The sequence below is a fragment of the Balaenoptera borealis genome (genome assembly GCF_965194805.1).
Source record: "Balaenoptera borealis genome assembly, chromosome: 9".
NCBI lineage: Eukaryota > Metazoa > Chordata > Mammalia > Artiodactyla > Balaenopteridae > Balaenoptera > Balaenoptera borealis.
In genome coordinates, this window is record NC_138873.1 from 67,802,148 (window position 1) to 67,828,507 (window position 26,360).

Genomic DNA, 26,360 nt, shown 5'->3' on the forward strand with positions numbered 1-26,360 from the left:
CTCAGGCCAGTGAGTAAATAGTATCCATGAGTTCTCCAATTGTGCTTGACTGTTCTGAAACATATTTTGGTATTGTTTCAGTTCTCAAATTATATTTCTCAGAAATAAAAGTTATGTCGTCATCCTTGAATTGTAGTATTTAGTATCCTAGGCCACGGAAAATTGTATACTTGAGATTTTCCAGGAATGATTAGTGCTGCTTGGGCAACTTCTTTTAAATTTAGCTAGAGCAGTGTTTCTTGACTCTATACATTATTAATCCCCCCAATATTAAATTAAATTTTAATTTAAATGAATTGATTCCCTAATTCCCCAACCAGAAAAATAAAATGCTAAGAAATAGGAGAGAATCTAAATGCTGAGAAATAAAAAAAGTTGAGCCTTGGAAGGTCACAAACCATTGCAGTGTCTTAAGATTTTTTTTTTTTTTTTTTTTACCGTCCCCCTCCCCCAATTTTGAATCTCTTTGGGAGCAGTCTCCCCACCCTCCATTGACGAGGCATGATGTTCAAGTAAGTTCTTAAGATGCTTGAATAAGTCAATTTCAGACATTATATTTTTCTTCTAAAATGTTTCAAAAACCTTTTGGTCAATCTTGATAGAATATGGTTTATCATCAAATATACATGATGTTTATTTAAATATATTAGTAAAATCAGTGACATGCCTTGCACTGCCCAGTTTGGAATTTCAAATTTGTTCATAGTTTGTTTGTCTAATACTAGTTTTTACCTTTAGTATAGGTGCTTCTGACACTTGGAGTGGAGAAAATAGATTATAATTTAAAACTTTAACATAGATTTATGTTAAGTATTTTGGTATTATTTCTGATTTTGATTAGAAGAAATCTTACACCTATTCCTGTTTTCTAAGGCATACTTTCCAACTTCTGTTAGCTTTAGAAGTTTGTGAATCACATATTTACCTTTTGTTTCAGTTACAAACCAGTGGACCATAAGCTTATTTGGCTACCCTTACGGGAGGCATTTGAGGAACTCTTTGCTCAGACATTTTCCAAGAAGCAAAACTTTACATTCTTGGGACACATTCAGACCTGTTACAGGCAGAAACGGTGGCACAATCTCCTCAGACTAATGCAACATGTGTACAAGTCGGCTGTCAACAAGGATGGAAAAGAGAGTGAGACCGGTAAGAATGTGACCCAGGCTGCCAGTGGGAGGGCATGAGGCTGAAGTTTAATTAGCAGAATTAGGAGAAGAGTTTGGGGGAAGAATGAAGCAATACACATTAGAGCTTTCTAGGACTTAAGGCAGAGCTGGCTAATTTTGAAGTATTGCTGCTCCTGTGACTCTAGTCAAGATTTCCATCAAAACAGGTGGTCGCTGATGTTGATGTACAGTACTGCTTAGTGGTTAGTAAGTCACATGTGCTTAGAAGAAGAGGTTACTTCCAGAAAACTGGATTCCACAGCGAGTGGGGCTTTTGGCGGCTTAGTTATCTTCTTCCTCATCTATAAAGTGGGGATAAGAGTACCTACTTAAAAGGGTTGTTGTGAAGATAAACGAGTTAACCAATACGTATGCATATAAATGAACTGATTAGTATAGTGGCTGCACATGTTTGGCATTATGTAAGTGTTTGGACTTAATTTTTTATACTTCTAAGATGTGATTTTTGTGTGTGTTATGTTAATTGTGTGTTTTTAAGTTATGTATATTACAACTCAAAGTGTATGTTAAATTCTTGTCTTTATTTTTCTCTAGGGTCACTACTAAAAGAGAAGTGGGAAGCATTTGGTCTTAGACTCAACCATGCCCAACAACAGATGAAAATGACTGAAAATGCCCTATTGTTTGCATTTGTAGAGGTATTTTGCTTTGGTTGTTTAGGTTAAGGGAATGTTGATTTGATGCAAAATGCAAGTTTAAGGAGGCTACTGTTTTGTATTCTCTTCATGTTGACATTTTAGGGCTTGTTGTTTAAGACAGTAAACACTTAATGAAATAATTCTTTGGGGGGAAGATTTTTTTTAATGTCCTTTATAGAAATTATAAAGTCTTGGTGAACACCATTATTACTATTTTTAAAGATGCAGTTGAGAACAACTAGTGAAATTTTTTATTGTTTCATAGCTCTGTGTGTGTGTGTGTGTGTGTGTGTGTGTGTGTGTGTGTGTGTGAGAGAGAGAGAGAGACATATTTGGGTCCATTCCTGTTAGGACACGTTTTTGATTCCAGTGCATGGGTAGCTCTACTGTTTTCTCTCCTGTGACCTTGCAGGATCAACTTAGTTAAATGTTTGTGACTTAAGCTTTTTATATTTTTATTAAAGAAAATTGTTTCTGTGACACTCTTCAGACCACACTCGAAGGGAGGTGTAGGAATCTTACTTGAGATGATGTCTTAGTAAGAGAGAAAGTCCCTCAACCATATATCCATTGTTGTGGGAAATTTAGTCATCAGTGCGTAATCTTAATATGATTGTTTCTAAAATAACCAATGAAAATGTCAAGTGCTCTCAAAATAGGGTTTATACCTATTTCATGACTTGACATTACACTGGATTTTAATACGTTTGTTCCGTTTTATTTTTTTCAGTTTTATTTATAGAAGATTCTTTGTTAGGATCACAATGAAAACAAAAGCATAAAGCAGTTTAATAATAGTAAAACAATTAAGTTTCTGATGTTGTGTCACTTGAGTAGATTGTCAGTTCATTGCTTTTGGAAGTAGAACTTGAGGAGATCAAATCAGTAGAGATGAGGAAAGATTCATCTTGATATTCTTCAGCAACTGTGAAAGGCTCTGAGTTACAACCACTATACGCTCTTGATTTAGTCATTTATCTTTTCTTGGTATACTCATAGCCTGACCCTGTATTTATTTTGGGTCTTTTTAATAACCATTTGGTTACCTTTAAACATCTGAATACATTGTAAGTTATTATTTGCCTTACCATCCATATAATGGGATGGTCTAGTTTGTTGCATCTCATCGTTAGGCTCAGAGAGATTCCCTTGACTCTTTTGGATATTTGAAAAAAAGTTAACCTGACCTTAACTCTGGCAAACAGCTGGCAGCCATTTGGCGTTAAGGTGTAAGCTCATCAGGTTGGAGCGGTTTGCCCTTGCCTCTGCTTCTAACCCTGCTCACATAACTGTTCTTGGTGAGTGTGTGTGTGTTTGCAATGGATCCTTAACATTTTACTTCATCTTCTAGGGTACATTAGCTCAGGCTGTAAAGAAAGGAGACTGGATCTTGTTGGATGAGATTAACCTGGCTGCTCCAGAAACATTAGAATGTCTGAGTGGTTTACTTGAAGGCTCCTCTGGCTCTCTGGTGTTGCTGGATCGAGGAGACACAGGTAGCACTTGATCCCTTTGGGGTTTGACTTGATGCGAGGCCTTTTGGCCTCTTTAAAGTAATATTCTTGGGACTTCCCTGGTGGTCCAGTGGGTGAGACTCCGTACTCCCAATGCAGGGAGCCTGGGTTGGATCCCAGGTCGGGGAACTAGATCCGGCATGCTGCAACTAAGAGTCTGCATGCCGCGACTAAGACCCGGGGCAGCCTGCCTGCATGCATACGTGCATAAATAAATAAGTAAGTAAGTAAATAAATAAATAAATTTAAAAAATGTTTTTAAAAAAGTAATATTCTTTTGGTTAGGTAGATTACATGGGCCTCCCAGTGTGATTTATTTATTCTGTAGATAGTAATTTTCTGCAAAGTCTTATTGTTAGGTGATATAGGGAATGAAAAGAATAAGATAATTTGTCAAGGCATTTGTGTAGTGGGTAATAAGGCATGCACACTCAGTGACAGTGTATGCGCTGGTGAATAGGTGATGAAACATAAATAGCATGAACAACCACACCATAAGAGATGGTGGGATGGCAGTTTAAGATTAAGTTGTGTACGTAGATCTGGAAACTGATTTCATCGGGGTTTGAGAAAAGGCAAGGATGGTTGAGCAGCCAGTACCAACCTTGCTGAGCCTTGAGGCATAGTGGTTCACCCTGGTGTTCAGTGGAGTTAGTCTTCCTCTGATCACTTATTGTTACAAGCTGTTGAGAATTTATAGTTTTCTTTTAACAGAACCACTGGTACGTCATCCGGATTTCCGTTTATTTGCGTGTATGAATCCAGCAACTGATGTGGGCAAAAGAAATCTCCCACCAGGAATAAGAAACAGGTAAGGGGTCATGGCTTGGTTCCTGGAGCTGTTTTTAAAATTAAGTTCTCTTTATTTATTGATTGGTAGTATTAACGTAACCAACCCTCATAACAATGCTTGAAATTTATTGACTGCTGATAGAGGAATCTTTTTACTTGTAGTAGTCTTCTTCTTTCTATAGGTGGTAGGAATATGGAAAACTCCAGAACACTGGGAGTTTTTTTCCTTTGGGTTGTTCGTATGACATTTAATGGCTCATGGATATTGTTCAAAACAAAAATCTTTCCTCCTTCAGATAGCCTTTTAGCTATTAGAAAACCTTCACATAACGAAATAATAGTATATCATAGAACAACGTAAGTGCATTTTAGGCAGAGTCGTCTTGGATGAGACTAATGATTTGTAAAAGAATATTTAAGTTTCAGTTTTCATCATTAAGCACAGACTGACATGAACAAGATGTTTTATGTATGTAGCATTCGGGAAAAGATAAATGACCTTGAAGAACCTAAAGGCAGGACAGGAATAAAGACACAGACGTAGAGAATGGACTTGAGGACACAGGGAGGGGAAAGGGTAAGCTGGGACGAAGTGAGAGAGTGCATGGACTTATATATACTACCAAATGTAAAATGGATAGCTAGTGGGAAGCAGCTGCATAGGACAAGGAGATCAGCTCGGTGCTTTGTGACCACCTAGAGGGGTGGGATAGGGAGGGGGGGAGGGAGACGCAAGAGGGAGGGGATATGGGGATATATGTTTATGTATAGCTGATTTACTTTGTTATAAAGCAGAAACACACCATTGTAAAGCAATTATACTCCAATAAATATGTTAAAAAAAAAAAGGTAAATGACCTTGTTTATTGTTGGTAACCTTTTGTTGAATCTGAGTTTTTAAAATAGTGTTAAAACTTTACTGGATCTTCTCCCACATTATAAAAGTAGTAAAAGCTTTTTAGGAAAATTTTATCAACCACAAGTATGTATTTTCCTTTGCTACAACTATTAATTTTTGATAGTGAGGAGGCTTTTTTGTTATTGTTGCATGTACTTTTTGTTACATATAGTTGTAATCAAAAACACTTTCTGAAAATGAGGATAAATAAAGTCTTATTTTTGTAACTGTTTTTGCAAGGACTGTTTGACTTTCTTAGAAGTAGTAATGGTAGAATTTTTGGTAACGGTTACATTATCTTCTATTTCATTATGATCAATCTGTATCTCAAGTTGAAAGGCCTTCATAATTTATATTACAAGCAGGTAAAATGAGTTTATATAACTTCCGTCTTGTGTTTTTGTATTGTCAGAATAGCTGTATTAACTTCCTCAAAAATGGTTATTATGGAATAATAATTGTCTTAACAGGTTCACAGAACTTTATGTAGAAGAATTGGAAAGTAAAGAAGACTTACAGATCCTTATTGTGGATTATCTGAAAGGCTTGAGTGTGAGCAGGAGTACAGTGCAAGGAATCATAACGTGGGTTCTTTTTGGTTTCTCTTTATAAACTCTTCCTCTGAGCATAAAAATGTGTACCTCATGCACGTATATTGTTTTCTTCTTTTTTGCTCCTAACGAGAGAAGACTGATGGAAGGATTATTTAGATTTTATTTTAAAGTTGGAACCTTATGGACTCCCTTGGATTTTCCTAAGGAAACTACATAGAGAGCTTATGAGAATATGTATTGTCGAGACCTATGAGAATATAAACAATTAGATAACTCTCTCCTAATTACTTCTTTATTCACAGCTAAGAGTTTGAATCCCTTGAGGAGATATAAATGGCTTATATTTTGATCTGCCTTGGTGAAATCCTACTTTTTGCAATTTGCATATTAGCTTTGTGGAATGTAGAGGGGGGAAGGTTGATATAATTGATTGAGGCCAGTTTGGAATTATTAGAGTCTTAGCTGAATGCAGTATAGAGTGGTTATATCACTTGGTGCTTTAATTTGAGTTTCTTTCCTCTGTTTTTTGTATGCCATGTGGAAAGGGTGCAATCTTTTGTATCATACACCCTGGGTTCTAGTGCTGGCTCTGTCAGAAACTAAGTCTGTCATCTGGGGCACGTCACTTAGTTGATTTTATCTGTGTCCTCTAAAACAAGATATACAATATGTAAAGATTTTGAAGTTGGATCATATTAGTGTTTTACTTTGCTTTTTGAGCTTTTTTTCCTTATTTTTTTTTTTACAAATAGTTATTGAGTGGCTCAGATGCTAGGGATACAGCTATAAATAAAACAGACAATCTTGGTTCTTTTCATGGAGCTTTAATTCTACAGGTGGAGATCAGTAAATACTGTTATTTTTGGTTGTGGTAAGTGAAGAAAAAGAACATATAAAGCAAAATGCTGGTTAGAAAATGAAACTTGGAGCCCAGTTTTAAATAGGTTAGTCAAAGAGGCATTTGTCAAAGGGCTTCGGAGTGGTTTGTCACACCACATTTTAAAATCAGAGCACTTTTTGTTAGCCAAGAATATTTAGACAAAAGCGTAAATATGTGTAGTTAAAATTCAAAAAGCTGGAGATAAAGCAGTGTGGCTGAAGTGTGGCTCTTATAAAATGCTGATAGTACAAGAGGTGCATGTTCCATATATAAAAACCCACTTCTGGAATGTAGAGTCTTTCTACAAAAGAAAGAATGTCTAGCTAGATTGCAAAGAGGGAAGACATGTCATTTGGGCTAGAACTTGGGTTTCATCTCTTCATTTGGTTGCACTGGGTCTTAGTTGTGGCAGGTGGGCTCTTTAGTTGTGGCATGTGAACTCTTAGTTGCTGCATGCATGTGGGATTTAGTTCCCTGACCAGGGATTGAACCTGGGACCCCTGCATTGGGAGTGCGGAGTCTTATCCACTGCGCCACCAGGGAAGTCCCTTGGGTTTCATCTCTGACACATGTTTGGTTATACTTGATCTTGTGGCATGTGATCATGAATTTTATGAATTTTTTTTTTTTGGCTACTTTGGGTCTTTGGTGCTGTGTATTGGGCTTTCTCCAGTTGCGGCGAGCGGGGTCTACTCTTAATTGTGGCGTGCAGGCTTCTCATTGTGGTGGCTTCTCTTGCTGTCGGCACAGGCTCTGGGCATGTGGGCTTCAGTAGTTGCGGCGTGTGGGCTCAGCATTTGTGGCTTGCGGGCTCTAGAGCACAGGCTCAGTAGTTGTGGCGCACGGGTTTAGTTGCTCCGTGGCATGTGGGATCTTCCCGGACCAGGGCTTGAACCCGTGTCCCCTGCATTGGCAGGCGGATTCTTAACCACTGCACCACCAGGGAAGTCCTTCATGAATTTTTGAGATTTGCACTTGATGTTTCAGTCTGAAACTTCTTCCATCTTGTCATCTTCTGGACTTCTAAATTATGTGGTAATGAAAGTAGAAATGGTCACCATATCATCATGCTTTTTAACATTTTGTCATTGTTGATTATAACCGTATCTGTAGACTTTCTTTTAAAATACCATTACTTTTGTTTTCTATGTGCTTATCCATCACCATTAGAGATTGCACAGGGACTTCATTTGACCCTCATATTAAAGCCGACTTTGGAACCCTGTGTTTGGATTCAGTATATTCTTGCTAAGGGCCTCTCATATCTCACTACCATTCCCTTAAAAATCAGACACATCTCACCTTTCTCCTCTTTCCATCCTAAGGGAAATTGATCAATATTCATTTTATTATTTTTGATGCTCTAAGAAGTTGTATGTAAGCTTGGCCATCTAATCTATAAAAATGCCTTTTGGTCCTTTTGTAGAGAAATGGGAACAACAGCAAAATAGTAAGGCTTATTAGTTAATAAAATAAATCTTTTGAATTGCATCCTCTTTGTAGGTTCTATACAGCTGTGCGGAAGGAGTCTGGGACAAAATTGGTGGATGGGACCGGCCACAGACCTCACTACAGCCTTCGGACTCTCTGTAGGGCCCTGCGATTTGCAGCCTCCAATCCATGTGGCAACATCCAGCGCTCGCTCTATGAGGTCTTTGTACAGTCTGTGTTTGGTTGAGAGCTTGGTGGATGGGCACACCATGGGGAAGGAGCAAGTGGGGATGCCCGTGCCAGGGTTGCCAGTGCTTTCTGTTTAGTCAGATTAGCCCAGAACTTTTCATACCGGAACTACCCTGCCCTTTTTCTACCATTGTATCCCATTTAAAAGTTGTTCTGGGGCTTCCCTGGTGGCGCAGTGGTTAAGAATCCACCTGCCAATGCAGGGAACACAGGTTCAAGCCCTGGTCTGGGAAGATCCCACATGCTGCGGAGCATCTATGCCCATGCGCCACAACTACTGAGCCTGGGCTCTAGAGCCCGCCGAGCCACAACTACTGAAGCCTGCACACGTAAAGCCCGTGCTCCGCCACAAGAGAAGCCACCACAGTGAGAAGCCCCCGCACTGCAATGAAGAGTAGTAGCCCCCGCTCGCCGCAACTAGAGAAAGCCTGCATGCAGCAACGAAGACCCAACACAGCCAATTAATTAATTAATTAATTAATTAAAATAAAGTAAAATAAATAATAAAAAATATATTCTTAAAAAAAAAAAAATTGTTCTGGGCACCAGCACCACCCGAGAGGTTGAATTTTGTTTCTGAAATAAGTTGGCCTGTTATTGCAGAAGGATAACTAGTGTTAACGCGTATTTGTGTTTTCTCTAGGGCTTTTGTTTGGGTTTCTTAACACAGCTTGACAGGGCGTCGCACCCAGTAGTTCAGAAGCTCATTTGTCAGCACATTGTTTCTGGCAATGTTAAAAGTCTGCTGAAGCAGGTAGGTTCTTTTTTGATTTTTGGCTTAAATGAAAGGCTGAAATATCAAATTGTTAGCTGTTTTGTTTTTGGTTTTGGTTTTTTTGCAAAACTTATTTCTAATTATAAAAGTCAGTTCCACAAAATTGTAACGTAGGTGGTGAAAATTCCTGATAATCCTGATCTTTGGAGATTGAAATCCTATAGATAGTCCTTTCCATCTAAATCGTGTGTGTACATATATATATATACTTAAAAGTTAAAAAATCTTTTTTATATATTCAAATTCTAATATATGTGTGTGTGTAGATTTATCAAGGTAAATTCTAATACAGGCATACCTCACTTTATTGCAGTTTGCTTTATTGCACTTCGTAGATGTTGCAGTTTTTTACAAATTGAAGGTTTGTGGCAACCCTATGTTGTCAGTTGATGGTTAACATTTTTTTAGCAATAAAGCATTTTAAAATTAAGATACGTACATCTTTTTTAGACATGTTATTGCACATCTAATAGATTGTAGTACAGTGTAAACATAACTTTCATATGCATTGAGAAACCAAAAAATTTGTGTGACTGGCTTTATTGTGATATTTGCTTTATTGCCGTAGTCTGGAATCAAATCTGGAAAATCTCCAAGGTCTGCCTGTATATATCTAATATAAGTAATATAAATGAAACCATCTCATAAGAATGTTCTGTAGTTTCCTTTCTTAGCCTAACTATATCCTGGATATATTTTTTTGTCTGTACCACAGATCACTGTGAGTGACGTGCTTTCTAATTGTCACATAGCATTTCATCGGAAGCTTGCACCACAGTTTATCTGCACACCCCCCTTCTGATTGATGGTTGGGCTTTTTTTTCGCTTTCCTTTTCTTGTTTCTGTTATACACAATAACCATTTCAGTTTGACAGAGGAAATTACAGAATAACATGGGATTGAAAGAGGCTGAGAGAAACTGGCTCACAAACTGACTTGTTTATGTGTCTATTGCTTGCTGTTTAGGAAGAAAGAGCCATTGGGATTGTGGGTACTTTGGATTCAGTGTTTTTTCCTTTTAAAAAATTATACAAGTAACACATGAATATATACTTTTGGTAAACTCTGAAAACACTGAGAAAAGACTCAAGCTTGCTTTGATTATTATCCGATTACCATTCCCCTCCACTTATTTTTTTGTATGCTTTCCTCATGGTTATATATGATGGTGGCTTAACAGTTCTTTTTTCTCACTGCTCTTCTGCCCAACTGAGAAGTCCTTAAAAGCAGTGCCTACAACTGTGGCTTCAAGTCAGGGGGCTAAATGTTCTAGAAGAGCACTTTTCTATAGCTATATATCTGACCACCATTTGACCATTTTTGATCTATAAAAATGGCAGTTTTGTATAAATCAACTTAACTTCCACCATACCTTCAAAAGGTTATGCCATCATCTACAATATTATCCTTAACGAGTTTCTCTGGAGGGTTGCTTTTATTTTTAATGTCTTCTAGGGGATCCAGAACATAGTAGTGCGTAGTGCCCCCCTTTCCCTGCCCCAGTACAGCACTGGCCATGTTTTGGGAATATGGTTTATATGAAATACATGTTTTTGACCAAAATACTTTATTAGAGTGGGAAGTTTGGTAGATGAGAGAAGAGAACTGAGTCATAAACTATCTGAGAAATTATTTTCATTCAAGTTTTCCCCCATATCTACCTAACCCAACCTGAATTTTAAAACCAGTACATGTCACCATTTTGTTCTCCTTCCTCAAAGTAATTTTTTTTTCATGTTCATTTGTGGGTTTTAATGTTGAAAGCATCCAGAACAAGCAGCATTCTTGGTGACAATTTTTTTCCCACTTTACACCCCTCTCTGAAAGAATGCCATAGTTGTCGTGGGTCTGTGGGTTATTTCTCTAACTCTTGTGTCTTTCAGCCTATTCCAGAACCAAAAGGAGGTCGGCTTATCCAGGTGGAAGGCTACTGGATTTCGGTGGGAGACAAGGAACCTACAATAGATGAGACGTACATCCTCACGTCTTCCGTCAAGCTGAACCTGAGAGACATAGTCCGAGTGGTCTCTGCAGGGTGTGTGGACCTTTTCTCACACTGCTCTGATGTCTTACCAGCATAGGCATTGCTGAAAGTCTAGTCCTACTTCCTGAACTTTCAAAGGGCTCTATTGTTATTCATTGGCTGAGTGAATAATTATTTTCTAAGTCAATCCTGTCACTTTTCTCCAGACACAAAACATCGTTTCTAGTTGTACCTTTGGTGGGAGCAATATGGACCCAGATTATTTTGGCCATCATTAAGGTTGCTTTCTAGTATTTTGCTGATGGATACTCATCACCCATTACTTGTTAAGTGAGTAACAGTTACTCCCGCTTACTGTTTCTCACTAGTGCAAGAGAGGCTGGAATTACTTTCCTTGGTAGTTTCTGAGGAACCATTTTTACGTAGAAACTTCTCAGGGCTTAAGAAACGTTCCATTAGTAGTGCATAGGTATATAAAAACATTCTCTTATGATGATGTTAAATGTTATAGTTGTTCTTTTTTAAACACTACATGATTTAATTCTGGTTTCTGTCTTTTTTTTTCTTTTTAATTGCTTTATTGGCTGATCCTTTAAAGAACATATCCAGTGCTGATTCAGGGAGAGACATCAGTGGGTAAAACAAGCCTGCTACGGTGGCTGGCCGCAGCTACTGGTAACCACTGTGTGCGTATTAACAACCACGAGCACACGGATATTCAGGAGTACATTGGTTGTTACACATCCGACTCCTCAGGGAAGCTCATGTTTAAAGAAGGTAAGGTTATAATTCTATTCCTTGGGTCTCCTCAAGCAATCTTCATCCTTTCCAGTTGAGGCACATGGATGGATGCCACAATAGCTGTTTTTTCTTTCTCCCTGAGCTATGTGATGGTTAAGGGGTGATGGTTAGGGCCCCAGCTTCCTTTGAGCCAGACTAATCTTGTTGGCTGTACACAGGACTGGGGCCTAGGTTTTTTTTTTTTAAATTAATTAATTAATTGATTTTTGGCTGCGTTGGGTCTTCGTTGGTGCACGCGGGCTTTCTCTAGTTGCGGAGGCTACTCTTCATTGCGGTGCGCGGGCTTCTCATTGCGGTGGCTTCTCTTGTTGTGGAGCACGGGCTCTAGGTGCATGGACTTCAGTAGTTGTGGCGCGTGGGCTTAGTTGCCCCGTGGCATGTGGGATCTTCCCAGACCAGGGATGGAACCCGTGTCCCCTGCCTTGGCAGGCGGATTCTTAACCTCTGCGCCACCAGGGAAGTCCTGGGGCCTAGTTTTGAAGTGTGCAGTTGAACTCCTCCATTTCCTAGAGAATCAGAAGAGGAGTAAGCATTGAACAGAGGGAAACTGAGAATAGATACGAGAATGTGGTGACTTAAATGAAAGTAGACTTCAGGGGAAAAAGTAAGTTGTAAATGTAATATTCATCAGCTTTGGCTCCCCCTCTGTGCAAAATAAAAAGGAGTATTTTTAATTGAAAATTATGCTTCCTTGATACTCAAAACCACAAATTATTTGGGGACATGGCTAGCTGCAGAGAACAATTTGCGTTGAAATTTAATGATAATCTAGGATTTGTTGATTTGTATATAACATTAAAAAAAAAAACTTTGGACTAATTTATGCACTAATTTTCAGTATGTATTTCCTCTAAGGTGTTCTTATTGATGCTATGAGAAAGGGCTATTGGATTATTTTAGATGAGTTAAATTTGGCCCCTACCGATGTGCTAGAGGCACTGAACAGACTGTTGGATGATAACCGTGAATTGCTCATAACAGAAACACAAGAAGTTGTTAAAGCACATCCTCGCTTCATGCTTTTTGCTACCCAGAATCCCCCAGGACTTTACGGAGGCAGAAAGGTGTGTAGCATTTGCCCCCTTACTCCTGTTTGTTACCGAGTCGAGTAGAAAAGTCGTCTTGGTAAGACTGAGATGTTTTTACCTCTTTTGAAGGATTTTTCTTTTTGTGGTGAATAGCAGAGCCTACATTTTGGAAATTAAATGAAAAGGTCCTTTGTATCATGTTGTTTCTGTGCGTTTCCCAGATGCTTTCTAGAGCCTTCAGGAATCGATTTGTGGAATTGCACTTTGATGAACTGCCTAGTTCTGAGTTGGAAACAATCTTGCACAAGCGGTGTAGCTTGCCACCCTCCTACTGCAGCAAGTTGGTTAAAGTCATGCTGGACCTTCAGGTATTCCATCTCTCCATCACTTAGTTTCAAATGGACTGTGTTGATTAGATTTGGTGATCAGAATCTGAGGCTTCCTGGGGTAGAAACAGCCCATCCACCCATTTATTATTTTTTTCAGAGTAAGGATCTTATCTTTAAAACTCATCCCATTAACAGCCAGTTTTTGGTTTTGTGTTGTAAATTGGCAATTTAATACCATGTTAAAATTTTTCTGATAATTACATGTGATGACAGTTCCCTTCTTGTGGATAATATGGAACATTTTACTTAGGTTGGAATTTGGCATCAACAAACTGCAGTTTTTGTGTTTTAAATGGGTGTAATCCTTGAATGGACATAACTAAAAAGATCCTTTATGTGTGGCTCTCCCTTTTCAATTCTACAAAGCTACAGTTTTTTTTTTTTTTTTAAGAATATTCCCCCCCCCCCCTTTTTTCCTAAAGATTTCCCAGAACTTACTCATCATTTATTTATTTATTTATTTGTTGCGGCAGATGGGCTCCTCAGTTGCAGTCGTGGGCTCCTTAGTTGCGGCATGCAAAAACTCTTAGTTGCAGCATGCATCTGGGATCTAGTTCCCTGACCAGGGATTGAACCCGGGCCCCCTGCATTGGGAGCGTGGAGTCTTAACCACTGCACCACCAGGGAAGTCCCAAGAATATCCCATTTATTTTATGGGGTTAAAAGTGGTTTTTATCAGAATTATACGCTGTTAAATTACTTCCTAGAAAGCTAATAATTGCCACTCTTACTACTGTGGTCCCACACTATGGGATTAATTTTCCTTCATGTTTGCCACTATTTGTATTATTATTCGTAATCGTTTTCTGTGTGTTATATGAGATGGAATTCCATTATTTGTTATGTTCTTTACTTACACATGGGTTTGAACATTTATCTTCAAATGATTGCAGTCCCTTTACATTTAAGAAAAATTAATCTTAGTGGAATGAATCATTTTTATGGTAGCTTAAGTTTGTCAGGAATTTTGTATAAGTTGTACTGTACGCTTGCCATTGCCCTTTTTCATTTGTTTTGGTCCTTTAATAGTCCTATCGCAGAGGTTCTTCAGTGTTTGCTGGAAAGCAAGGCTTCATCACCCTCCGTGATCTGTTCCGATGGGCTGAGCGATACAGATTGGCTGAGCAGACAGAGAAAGAGTATGACTGGTTGCAGCACTTAGCCAACGATGGTAAGCTCTCAGCACACGCTCTCTAACTGTGGACTTCGGGCAGATTGCATGCTGTGTTATTGCAACAAATCTTGCCCAAATTGTGGCCAGTATATATATTTTACTAGGCATTGTAGGAACAGAGCCGTTCTCCCTCAAGTCCCGACTGACATTGTAAGTGGTCCTATTTCTGCAGGCCTCTGTGCTGTTATGTTTTGGTTGCTAAGGTTTTCTCACTCTTAGCTTCAGGTGGCCACCTGTGGGAGTCAGGATATGGACATAACGCCTTTAGGAGTTTAGGCAGGTGGTTGGCGAGGGTCTTTGAGCACCTTTTATCTGCATTGTGGTGACCATGGAGAGTTATGCTTGCGCCTTAGAGACGTACAGAAAACTGACGGGTTGGATAATACCAGAGTTCTGAGCGAAGGGAGTTACGTCATCTGAGACTCAGATTTGTTTATTTTGGTTTAATCCATGGGAAGAATTTGTATGTTCCTCTCCGTGCTAGCATAGAAAGCCTTTCAGAATCTTCTGATTTGAAAAGTCTTGATGAGTTGTTAACAGGGTGGTTACTGAGCGTGGGGAGGAAATAAAACTAACCCATGAGAGTTGTATTTTCTCTTTGCTGGTAAAGAGTACAGGGAGGAGCACTGTTTTTAAACTTTTTTTATCGAGGTATAACATAAAATGTAACAGTAAAGTGGGTAAAGTGCTCTGTTATTTCGTGTACAGCTTAATGTATTTTTACATATGTGGGTACCCGTGTAAATCACCACCTTGGCAAAGATTTAGGATATTTCCAGTACCTCAGAAGATTCTTTCATGGCTCTTGCCAGCCTTAACTCCTAGAGATAGATAATCACTGCTCTGACATCTGTCACCAGTGATGGATTCTGCCTGAGCTTGTGCTTCATCTAAATCGTATCATGCAGTATGTACTCTTGTGTCTGCCTTCTTTTCACTCAGTCTAATGTGAGATTCAGCCATGCTGTTTTGTACATCAGGACTTCATTCCTTTTAAATTATTACTGTGTTGTAACCCATTGTATGGGAGATACCATGATATGTTTGTCTGTTCTCTTGTTGATGGACATTTGGGTCATTTCTGCTTTTTAGCTATTAGAAAGAAAAGCTGCTCTGAACATTCCTGAATGTCATTTGGTGCACGTGAGTTCCTTTGTGTTGGATTACCTAGAAGTCGTGTTGCCAAGGCAGAGGGCAGGCGTATAGTTAGTTGTAGTAAGTTCTCCTGGTTTTCCAAAGTAGTTCTTCAGGTTTCCTCTTCACAGCAACTAATGCTCCATAGTAGTATCAGTGTCCCTTGGTGTTGACACTTGACGGTTCCTTTTTTATTTTCTTTCAAGGTTTTATGCTTCTGGCAGGCCGAGTCAGGAAGCAGGAGGAGGTTGATGTGATTCAAGAAGTCCTTGAAAAACATTTCAAGAAAAAATTGTGTCCTCAATCCCTCTTCTCCAAAGAAAATGTCCTAAAATTGCTGAGTGAGTAGGCCATCACATCCAGAGGAGAATGAATTGAGTTGTATTCATATTAGAACCTAAATATGTACTCTGCCTTTGATAGGTAAATTGTCTGCTCAGATATCCACATTGGAGTCTAAGTTCAGCCACGTCGTATGGACCAAGGGCATGCGGAGACTGGCGATGCTGGTGGGAAGGGCGTTGGAATTTGGTGAACCAGTGCTGCTGGTTGGAGACACTGGGTAAAGTGGGAAGACAGTAACTCATTTTGAGGGTTCAGTTCAATTCAGTAGAGTTCATGTAGTGTGTGCCCTTCTGGTTAAGAGACATGGTAGGGTGCTGTGTTTTGGGGAAGGGCCCCCTGAGCCAAGGGGCAGGCGCCCTGTGTTGGCCAGATGCCCTGTGTTGGCCAGCAGTGTCTGTGGCCAGAGCTCCCCTCACTTGTTGACTGGGGTGTTCATGGGTGTGTATTTGGAATTCATGCTCCTTGTTAATCTGGTGTGTATCTCTTAACAGGTGTGGGAAAACTACTATCTGTCAGGTGTTTGCAGCCTTGGCAAAGCAGAAATTATACTCAGTCAACTGCCACTTACACATGGAGACATCGGACTTCTTGGGGGGGTTGCGACCCGTGAGACAGAAGCCAAATGACAAGGTTTGTCCTGAGCAAATGATAACATGTTCATTTAAAGAATTGCAGTCGGCTCTGTGCGAGAGTCAACTGTGGGATTTTGTTCCCGGTGGGGCATACAGGTTTGATACGTATCTTATCTTCAGATTTTCACTGGTCTGCAAGGGACCTCCACGAGCATCCTGTTATGCGAGATCTGTTCCTTGTTCTCCAGTCTTTGTTTTCTGCAGAGCAACTCCAGCAGACACCCACTAGCTACATGTGTATTGTCTTGTGGAGCCACCTGCCCTTTAATTTCACCCTCTTCTTTTCCAAATTGTAGGAAGAAATTGACACATCAAGACTCTTTGAGTGGCATGATGGGCCTCTGGTTCTGGCCATGAAGGAGGACGGCTTTTTCCTCTTGGATGAGATCTCCCTAGCCGACGACTCTGTCCTGGAAAGACTCAACAGGTACACGAGTGTAAGAGGTTTACCCTGTGTTTGATGCTTTTGCTGGTCTGGATTTTATAGATATTAATTCTTGTGCACAGTAGCGTTCTTCATAGGTACACTGTATTCAGTAAATGTTTGAAAATGATGATGAGCTATTGCTTTTTTTGGCTTTAGCACACAGTGTCTCCTTTAAGAGACCTAGTTTTTCTGTTTAGCTGTCAGTAATCAGAAAGATGGGACTATGGGAGGATAGGGCTAAAACAAACAAGCGCAAGTTAAAATTCTTTTTTAAGGCAAATTATGTGGCCATTATCTCAATTTTTTTTTTCAAAGAACTAGAATCAAAATCCTGGATGTTACAGCTGTAAGGCCTCTCAAAACCCCAGACCAGGACGCCAACCCTCCACACCAGACTTGGCTGGCCACGTAGCCCCCTAGCCGCATACTGGTGTCGGATGTGAGAGCATGTGCTTGCGTAAGAAATCAGGCTTTGCTGGAGACATTCAAGCAAAGCTGCTTTTCCAGAACAGAAAGGAAACTCATGCATCAGAAAAGGTGACTAATGAACGTACTGAAAGAATATGGCTGCACAAATACTGAAATCTGATCAGATAAAACAGTTTAAGAAGTTTCTCAAAACCTACACAGTAAGCCTACGGTAAACCTGCTTTTTGCAGTGTGAGAGACTTCAGGACAAGAGAAGTAAAGCCTGAAGTGACCTCACCTGCCCAGAACATTGCTTCCAGAAATGTTTAAAAATGACACGAAGAATATCAATGAGATTTCAGGAATATCCTGTTCAACAGAATGAAGCCCTGATAGCCAGCGTAGGATGCCTTGGCCAACCACGTAGAGAAGTCCTGAGGGACGGATCCCTGATGCGATACCGGAAATGAGGGCTCACCTGACAGAAAGTGCCCGAAAACACGGTGGTGGCCACCGTGTGAACCAGCCATCTGTCCTGACTGGCGAATAAGAACCACTGGAGGAGCAAAATTGCTATTTACCAGAGTAATCAAAATAAGTCTTGTTGTGCAATGAAAATAGTAAGATGCAGCATTTGTTGAGACCTTAAGACTCAGCAGCTTGGTCACTTGATTAGAAAAATAAACCATTGTTTCTTCAAAATAGGTGTTCAGTCATGAGATAGAAAAAAAATTATATTACTAAAAGTAAAATAAATGGAAATAACCCAGGGGGGAAAAAAAAGAAAATGAAACAGGGACTTCCCTGGCAGTCCAGTGGTTAGGACTCCACGCTTTCACTGCCGAGGGCCCTGGTTCATTTCCTGGTCGGGGAACTAAGATCCCGCAAGCTGCCCCGTCAAAAAGAAAAAGAAAAAAAAAAAAAAAAAAAAACCTCAGATCAGTGTGAATCTTGATGAACACCTGTGTTTCTCTCTTTATCAAGGTATAATTTACATATCATGAAATGTACCTGTTTTAAATGTATAATTCAGTAAGTTATTTTTTTTCTTTCTTTTTTTTGGGGGGCGTTGTTTCTTTGTGTGTGGGGGGCTGGGGAGTTGGGCAGTGGCCATGCCGCGCGGCTTGTGGGATCTTAGTTCCCCAACCAGGGATCGAACCCCGGGCCCCGGCAATGCGAGTGCCAAGAGTCCTAACCACTGGACCGCCAGGGAGTCCCCCAATTCGATGAGTTTTAGTAAATTTACTGAGTTTTGCAGCCACCACAATTCAGTTTACGTTTTTATCATCCCAGTAGCATCCCTCCTGTGCATTTACAGTTTATCTTTGATGCCACCTCCTGCTCCAGGCAACTCCTCATCTACTTCTTGTCTGTATAGATTTGGCTTTTCAGGACATTTCATATAAATGGTCTCTTCTCTCACTTTGCGTCAATGTTTTGAGGTCCCTTCATGGTATAGCCTATATCATTAGTGTGTTCCTTTTTGTTCCTCATAGTATTTCATTGTGTAGATAAATTTATTTATTTATTTATATTTATTTTTGGCTGTGTTGGATCTTCGTTTCTGTGCGAGGGCTTTCTCCAGTTGCAGCGAGCGGGGGCCACTCTTCATCGCAGTGCGCGGGCCTCTCACCGTCGTGGCCTCTCCCGTTGCGGAGCACAGGCTCCAGACGCGCAGGCTCAGTAGTTGTGGCTCACGGGCTTAGTCGCTCCGCGGCATGTGGGATCTTCCCAGACCAGGACTTGAATCCGTGTCCCCTGCATTGGCAGGCATATTCTTAACCACTGCGCCACCAGGGAAGCCCCATTGTGTAGATAATACCATATTTTTTTATCTGTTCACCTATTCTTGGTATTTGGGTTGTTTCTATATCTGTGAATAATGCTGCCATGAACATTTGCATGCTAGGCTCCCATTTTTTATTTTTTATTTAATTTATTTTAAAATATTTATTTATTTGGTGGTGCCAGGTCTTAGTTGCGGCACGTGGGCTCCTTAGTTGTAGCATGCAGACTCTTAGCTGCGGCATGCTTGTGGGATCTAGTTCCCTGACCAGGGATCGAACCCGGGACCCCTGCATTGGGAGTGTGGAGTCTTATCCACTGCACCGCCAGGGAAGTTAGGCTCCCATTTTTTAAAACAAGTGTCTTGACGTAAGTGGGAAAAGGGAATTCTTTTTCTTTTGATCAGAACTGTTGTTCCACTACATAGGAATTGGGATAACTATTCACTTTGAAGTTTGTGGCAGGAAACCATTAACTAAAGTGAAAGCTCAGCAAAGGAGATGACTTTTTTTTTTTCCTTTTTGAGAACACTGAAGACCACAAAATAGAATACAGAAGCCTTTTCTAATCTCACATTCTCCAATTTTCCTTCTAGTGTCCTTGAAGTGGAAAAGTCTCTGTTATTAGCTGAGAAAGGCAACCTAGAGGACAAGGATAATGAGGTAGAGCTGTTGACTGCTGGGAGGAAATTCCGTATCTTGGCAACCATGAACCCCGGGGGTGACTTTGGGAAAAAAGAGGTAAAACTGTGTTCTTGAAGCATAATTTTTTTATGCCTTTTGACCTCAGCTCACTGTACCCATAAATACAGTATGTAAAAATGTGTCTGGAATTTTATGTTGGGTAAAAACTGAGTAAAAGATAAAAATCCAGAGAGAGCCATTATAAGGTTGAAAAATAATTCTGACAGATAAAACATTCCTTATTTGACGTCTCACTTTTGTATGTGCCTGAAATTTCATTATTTCAATCACTTTGCCTGGCTTTTTACATATGTTAAGGTAACAAAGTCTCACGAGAGCTCTGTGTGGAAGTTATTATTGCTAGTTTTATGGATGAGAAAAGTTGAAACTGAAGTTTATTCTCAAGTTCTGCTTCTAGAGTCTACTCTGTTAAACACGAGAGTGGTGATATGAATGACTTAAAGTGACAAAAAAGCAGTCGCAGCCAGGATCCTGTCCTGGTTTTGCAGGTGGAGAGTGTCTGTTCTCTCAGGGGTTGTGTGGGTCACCCTCAGACTGTTGGTAAAGGAAAGGGTGAGGGTGATTTCTTCTGTTGAGAAGGTGGTATGAGGGTCCCCCAAGCCCCACGGCTTCCAGGCTCATGAAGCCTCTCAGTGGAGAAGTCTGTGTTGTGTGTGAGACCCTGGTGTGTTCAAGTTAGGGAGAGGGTGGTGTGGTAGTAGGTCAGGATGATGAGCAGAAATGGGTTGGTGGGGAGTGAAAGCAGGTAAGATTCCTGGTAACTTGGTGGCTGCCTGAAGTGTAAAAGTGATATTTAGGGCCTGATTTTCCTCAGTAGCATAAGAAGAAAGATGATCGCTGTGCTTTGGGAAATGTACTGAAGGGAAGAAATAACATACACCACAGTTTCAAAGTATGAAAACAGGCTCTGTGGCAAGTGGAAATAGCACAGAAAGATCTGATTTCAAGGTTGTATGTGTTAACTTGCCTGTCAGGTTAGCTTAAGTTATTTTTAGACAGAGATTGCCGGCTTTTACCGAAGGGAAAGCTAGCTTTTGGTTCTGCCTGCCTTGCTGCAGAGGGAGGCGGGATCCTGGAACCACGTCCTGCTCAGCCGGGATGGTGCTGAGCAGCACACGCACACCCCTGGGCCCTTTGCTGAGCTGCTCCTGAGTGCAGGCGTTGTTCCTGGTCCTGCTGTGCTAGGCCGGGGAGGCGAAGGATGGAGTTGATCTGTGCAGTAAAAGAAAATCGTTGGTGAACTTTTGTGAGCGGGTGTTATCTGACCTAGGGGGAGGGTGGGATGAATCCAGACTGAGGGCAAAGGCCCTGAGACTGGAGGACTAAACAGTTCTTTGTCATACGAGAGGTAAATATATACCTGTTTGCAATTTCACTCCCTTTGAGCCACATCAAAGTTTTCTCCTTCTGCTTCAGACAGCTCTCCCCCATGGGAAGATAATGTTTATTTTCTCCAAACCACCAGTCAAGTAGCTGAAGGGAAAGTAAAGGGAAGGGCCTTTGCTTAGGGGAAAGTGTTGGGGTTTGGGAGTCATCTACTAGGGCTGAATCCTTCTTGCACCACGGACTCTATAAGACCTTGAAGTTCTCTACCATGATTATAAAGAAAGGGGTGGTAGTACGAGCTCGGGGAGTGTGGTGGAGATAATGAGGTGACATGTGGAAGGAGCCGGACAGATAGGTGTTCAGTGAATTATAGACAGTAGTAGAGGTGATAAAAGAAGCATTGGGTATTTGCCACATTCACAGCCAGCATTCATTCAAAGGATTTGTTTTCTAGCTTTCCTCATAGGTATTAAATTCACATTAGGATTTGTGTTCTTTGTAGCTGTCTCCTGCCTTAAGAAACCGTTTTACAGAAATATGGTGCCCTCAAAGCGCAAGCCGTGAAGACTTAACTCAGATTATCAGCCATAACCTTCGTCCAGGACTGTCTCTGGGCAGAACAGATCGTAAAGGTGAGAGTGTTCAGGTGGTGGCGGTGGGGTGTGTGTGTGTGCTGGAGGGAGGGGAATAGCATGTTTAGCAGTAGGTGTGTATGGCCTGTTCTATGGAGAAGTGATAACAGGTAGATAGATCTAAGGAAAATGTGATACTAGCCTGTTGCCCTCTACCAAAGTATCCCTTCTTCATCTTGCTTCCATCACCGGGTTACTACGTTTTAGCTTTCTGATTGTTTCACCTGTCGGCTGTCTTTATATATAAGGCATATTTGTTGGCTAAAGATAAGGAAATGTGGTTTAAATTTTAATCATTACCACCATTAGAAAATGTTTATAGAATATTAAACTGCATTTCTTTAGTAGTTGTCAACTAATTTATTATCATTTCACTTTATTTTATTTTAAATTTTCCTTTTATTATGAAAATTTCAAACACAAGGAAAACAGAGTAGTATTTTAAAAACTCCCATAGACTTGTAACCTAGATTTAATAATTCTTAAAATATCAAGGCTTCCCTGGTGGCGCAGTGGTTGGGAATCTGCCTGCTAATGCAGGGGACATGGGTTCGACCCCTGGTCTGGGAAGAGCCCATATGCCGCGGAGCAACTAGGCCCGTGAGCCACAACTGCTGAGCCTGCGCGTCTGGAGCCTGTGCTCCTCAACAAGAGAGGCCGCGATAGTGAGAGGCCCGTGCACCGCGATGAAAAGTGGCCCCCGCTCGCCACAACTAGAGAAAGCCCTCGCACAGAAACGAAGACCCAACGCAGCCAAAAATAAATAAATAAATTAATTAATTAAAGTTATGTTGCATTAAAACAAACTGCATATTAAAAATAATACATTTAAAAAAAATATCCAGTAAGAGCCAAAATATTTATTATACGGTTCTTTTTTTTTTTTTTTTTTTCCAAATTGAGCTTAGACTGCCCTGATTAATCCCATATTCTCGGCATTGAATGGGCTAAATTTAGGACGTAGATCTGGTTCTAAGCCTTAATACAAACCCTAATACAAGTAGTTTTTTGGATCATTTTGCCTCTCTGTCTTAAAGAATATAAAAGGTTGTCTGCTTCTTTGAGATTGAGGTTCATGGATATGTTCAGCTTTTTACAGGCACGCTAAAGCACAGCTTCAAAAATAGGTAGGATGGCTGTGGAGAGTAGGTGCATGGATCCCAGCCTCATCTGTGGTATATTAGGAAAGATTGGCTCTTTAGTCACCTGAGCACAGACTTCCTTTTAAGAAGGGCCTTTACTGAACCTCAGTATTCACGGGAGTACCCAGTGCTGTCTGAACAGCTGGAGTTCCCCTGGCTCCACCAATATCACAGCCACTCAGTGGTGCAGAATTGACTAAGCCTGCGATTCCCAAACTCACCTGGACAACTGGTTTAAATACAGCTTGCGGGGCCCTGCACCCAGGGCTTCTGATTCAGTCGGTCTGGTGTAGGGCATGAGAATTTGCCTTCCTAACAAGTTCCCAGGTGGTCCAATAATATTGGTCTACAGCCGACACTCAGAACCTCTGACTTACCTTGGTTGTGTGCATTGGTGCATTTATGGTGAAAATTCAAGTAAAAAGAGGAGGAGAAGACAGAAATTGTTAAGCTGGCATGGTTTGTCTTTCGGCTCTGGGTTGGGACTGGGTCCCCCAAGGAAGTAACCTCTGAATCTCCTATGGGCTGCTTACTTTTCTGAGCTACTTGGATTGTGATAAGAATGGCGGAGGATGCAACTGCCGTTAAGCTGCCACGTTTGCTGCATCATCAGTGCTTTTCATGTTTAACTGAGCAAACGGTTCCTCCACAGGGCCTAAGCCCTGGGACCCCTAGGACTTACTCTGAGCCGTACGGCTTGTCCTTAAGGAGCTTGTTTACTCCGCGCTTTCCGGGCTGCACGGCAGCAGACTTCCCTGGGGAGGCATTAGAGGCCCCGAGGGGAGGAGCATGGAGCACGAGGGAGAAGTGGCTTAATGGATCAGCGTGGCACAGCATAAAAACAGTTTTGAAATTGTGTAATATAAAACAGGAAATCAGGGAATTCCCTGGCAGTCCAGTGGTTAGGACTCCGTGCTACCACTGTAGGGGGGCACAGGTTCGATCCCTGGTTAGGGAACTAAGATCCCACAAGCCGCACACCGCCCAAAAAAAAAGAAACTAGACATAGCTTTTCCCCAGATTTTCTTTAAGGACATATATGATTCATTGAATTTAATATTTCAACTATTATGGATTCTAAATTGAATTCTGAGCCTATTTAGGATATTTAAGGTATATTTACTGCATCGTCTTAATGAAAATGTAAATACCACTGTGGGTACCACTTTTTCTATTATTTTTGGTTCACAAATCTCAATAGTGGTATTATGTATACATTGATAATATAACAAAAAAAGATTCTGTAATGAAATCTTTTCTATATTTGATGTATTGATGAAATTGATGTATTTAAAAAAAATTGATCTCTGAAGGGCATGTGGGCTGCTTTTGCCATTCTCAACCTCTCATTGACCAGTATTTCTCAAAGCATTCTCTTTTCATTAAAATGATATATTGTTCAGAGCTTTTCTTTGAGTTGTATTTCTAGAAGTAGAAACAAGGAACTTCCGAGCTCCCATTAGTTGTGGCCAGATTGCTCTCCAGAAAGTTGGCCCCATTCACAGTGCTGCCAGCAGCTTATTAATTAGTTCCCCGACCAGGGATCGAACCCGGGCCCCAATACTGAGAGCGCCGAGTCCCAACCACTGGACTGCCAGGGAATTCCCGTCATTTTTTTCTTTTTAAATACAATGAAATCTATTATTTTATCCTTGTTAATTTAATGGATATTCTAAAATTTCATTTTCTTTTATTACTAGTGAATGGAGCATTCTCTAGTTTATTTAAAAATAACTATTATTTTACATATTGCTATTTGTATATTTTTGGATAATATTCCTTAATATATTTATCACGTAGGTTTCTCTCCTGTTATCTTCAATATTTGTTGTTAAAAAATACATATATGAACCCATCCCATCCACTTTATCTCTGATGATCTTTTATTTCTTTAATAGTCATGATTTAATTCCTCTCTATTAATGGATAAATTATTTCATTTTCCTTAAGTCCTTGATTTACCTCACATTTTTTCCACTCTGAAATGTGGATCCAGGTACTCATGTTTAACATCTAGCTTTTGAAACAGTATTTAATTTCTTTCCTCTTGTTACTAGACTTTCTCCCATGAGTTGTCATTTTATGTTCTTTCTTAAGATTTGTGTTTTTTTCTATAATTAGTATTTTTCTTCTAACCAGTTTGCAGTGTAGCTTGAAAGCTGTTACTGTATAGTCTACTTTTTATTACAGCAGTGCTGATTCCTCCTTATCATATTTTCTTTTTAAAAAGCATTCCTTGATATTCATACTTTTTAGATAAATGTTTACTATTGATTTCAGAAGTTATATGAAGTACTCTACTAAATTTGATTGTCATTGCTTTGAATGTCTGTGTATGGCTTAAGTATTCTGTTTCCAGACAAATATTTTACAATATGAAATTGTGAAAATTAGAATAGTCATTAACTTGAATCATGAAACATGATTTGTGAATCCTCTAATTTGCTAAATTGTGATTGATGAACAGATGGACCAGACAAACAAAAAACCTAGACTAAATGCCACTGAAATCATGATAATCCCCATTCCACTGAATCAGTTAAAAATATAAATAAATCTGTATGTTTTCTAAAATCATTGTGTCTTGTCTTCAAAATTGTATCTGAACACAAACCAAATGAATACTTTATTTCTTTGAGTTGTTTTCAGGGCGCTTTCTTAGACTTTAATTCTCGAAGTTTTCTTTCTGGTGTTTTTTTGTTTGTTTGTTTTGGTAGGGGTAGAATGCTGTTCTTGAACCCTATGGGAATGTGATTATAGCCGTGGACCCCATTTGCTTAGAAAAAGTATTAATGTACATTCACAAAAATTTGCATATAATCTCATGAAACATAGATCCCTTTTAAACCATCGATGGGCCCCAGGTGGCAAATCCCTGTCCGGAGTCTTCCCAAACAGCAAATACCTTTGCTTTCTTGTGTCTTAGGGGCTGACATAGCTGAGGTGATGCTGGATTTCATTGACTGGCTGACCCACCAGGAGTTTGGCCGAAGGTGTGTGGTCAGTATCAGAGATATCCTGTCCTGGGTTAACTTCATGAACACAATGGGGGAGGAAGCTGCTTTGAAAAGGCCGGAGACCATCTCCACAGTGACGTCTTTTGTCCACGCCGCCTGCCTGGTGTACGTGGATGGAATAGGTTCAGGTATGTTGTCTGTTAGCTGGTGAGAACAAGGGGTTAGGGTAGAGGGAACTGTGAGATGGAGCAAGCCCAGACCTCTGAGCCAGATACCTGTAGCATTTCCAAGACTCACAGTGGCTCTCTTGTTCTTTTACTCTTCTTGAGAGGCGATTGGTGTAAAAGATACGCGAAAGCTTTTCATTGCTTATAGACCAGGGGTTTAGTAAATGTGAAGTAGTGATTATGATAGAAAGAAGACTGCTGGAAATGCTTTTGCTCCTGAAGAACTTAACATGACATTTCTTAAAACAGTCATTTAGAGTTAACGGGCCTGAATCCTGTAGTTTGTTTTAAGTGTACTACAATTTTATTAAATTTAATGTTTAAGTTTTTTTCAGCCATGAAAA

The 26,360-nt window shown here is 40.2% G+C and overlaps 1 protein-coding gene and 1 pseudogene across 6 annotated transcripts in view; both read left to right on the top strand.

The window, feature by feature from the left end:
• MDN1 (midasin AAA ATPase 1) overlaps positions 1 to 26,360 on the top strand; it is a 158,290-nt gene that overhangs the window by 46,204 nt on the left and 85,726 nt on the right. For all 5 annotated transcript variants that reach the window (XR_014248649.1, XR_014248650.1, XR_014248651.1 and 2 more), the window contains exons 16-34: positions 938 to 1,149; positions 1,725 to 1,828; positions 3,180 to 3,324; positions 4,057 to 4,153; positions 5,503 to 5,616; positions 7,970 to 8,117; positions 8,790 to 8,900; positions 10,805 to 10,956; positions 11,504 to 11,682; positions 12,562 to 12,770; positions 12,956 to 13,102; positions 14,153 to 14,294; positions 15,638 to 15,772; positions 15,855 to 15,993; positions 16,268 to 16,406; positions 16,705 to 16,835; positions 19,624 to 19,768; positions 21,561 to 21,690; positions 25,759 to 25,977. Coding sequence is in view for 2 of the 5 variants with exons in the window: in XM_082405917.1 (XP_082262043.1) it covers positions 938 to 1,149; positions 1,725 to 1,828; positions 3,180 to 3,324; positions 4,057 to 4,153; positions 5,503 to 5,616; positions 7,970 to 8,117; positions 8,790 to 8,900; positions 10,805 to 10,956; positions 11,504 to 11,682; positions 12,562 to 12,770; positions 12,956 to 13,102; positions 14,153 to 14,294; positions 15,638 to 15,772; positions 15,855 to 15,993; positions 16,268 to 16,406; positions 16,705 to 16,835; positions 19,624 to 19,768; positions 21,561 to 21,690; positions 25,759 to 25,977 (2,798 nt within the window). In the remaining 3 variants the exon portion in view is untranslated. The remainder of the gene's footprint in view (positions 1 to 937; positions 1,150 to 1,724; positions 1,829 to 3,179; positions 3,325 to 4,056; positions 4,154 to 5,502; positions 5,617 to 7,969; positions 8,118 to 8,789; positions 8,901 to 10,804; positions 10,957 to 11,503; positions 11,683 to 12,561; positions 12,771 to 12,955; positions 13,103 to 14,152; positions 14,295 to 15,637; positions 15,773 to 15,854; positions 15,994 to 16,267; positions 16,407 to 16,704; positions 16,836 to 19,623; positions 19,769 to 21,560; positions 21,691 to 25,758; positions 25,978 to 26,360) is intronic.
• Positions 16,851 to 19,617, top strand: LOC309635137 (mitochondrial import inner membrane translocase subunit Tim9 pseudogene; annotated as a pseudogene). Its single transcript has one exon. The product of its transcript is annotated as a mitochondrial import inner membrane translocase subunit Tim9 pseudogene (transcript).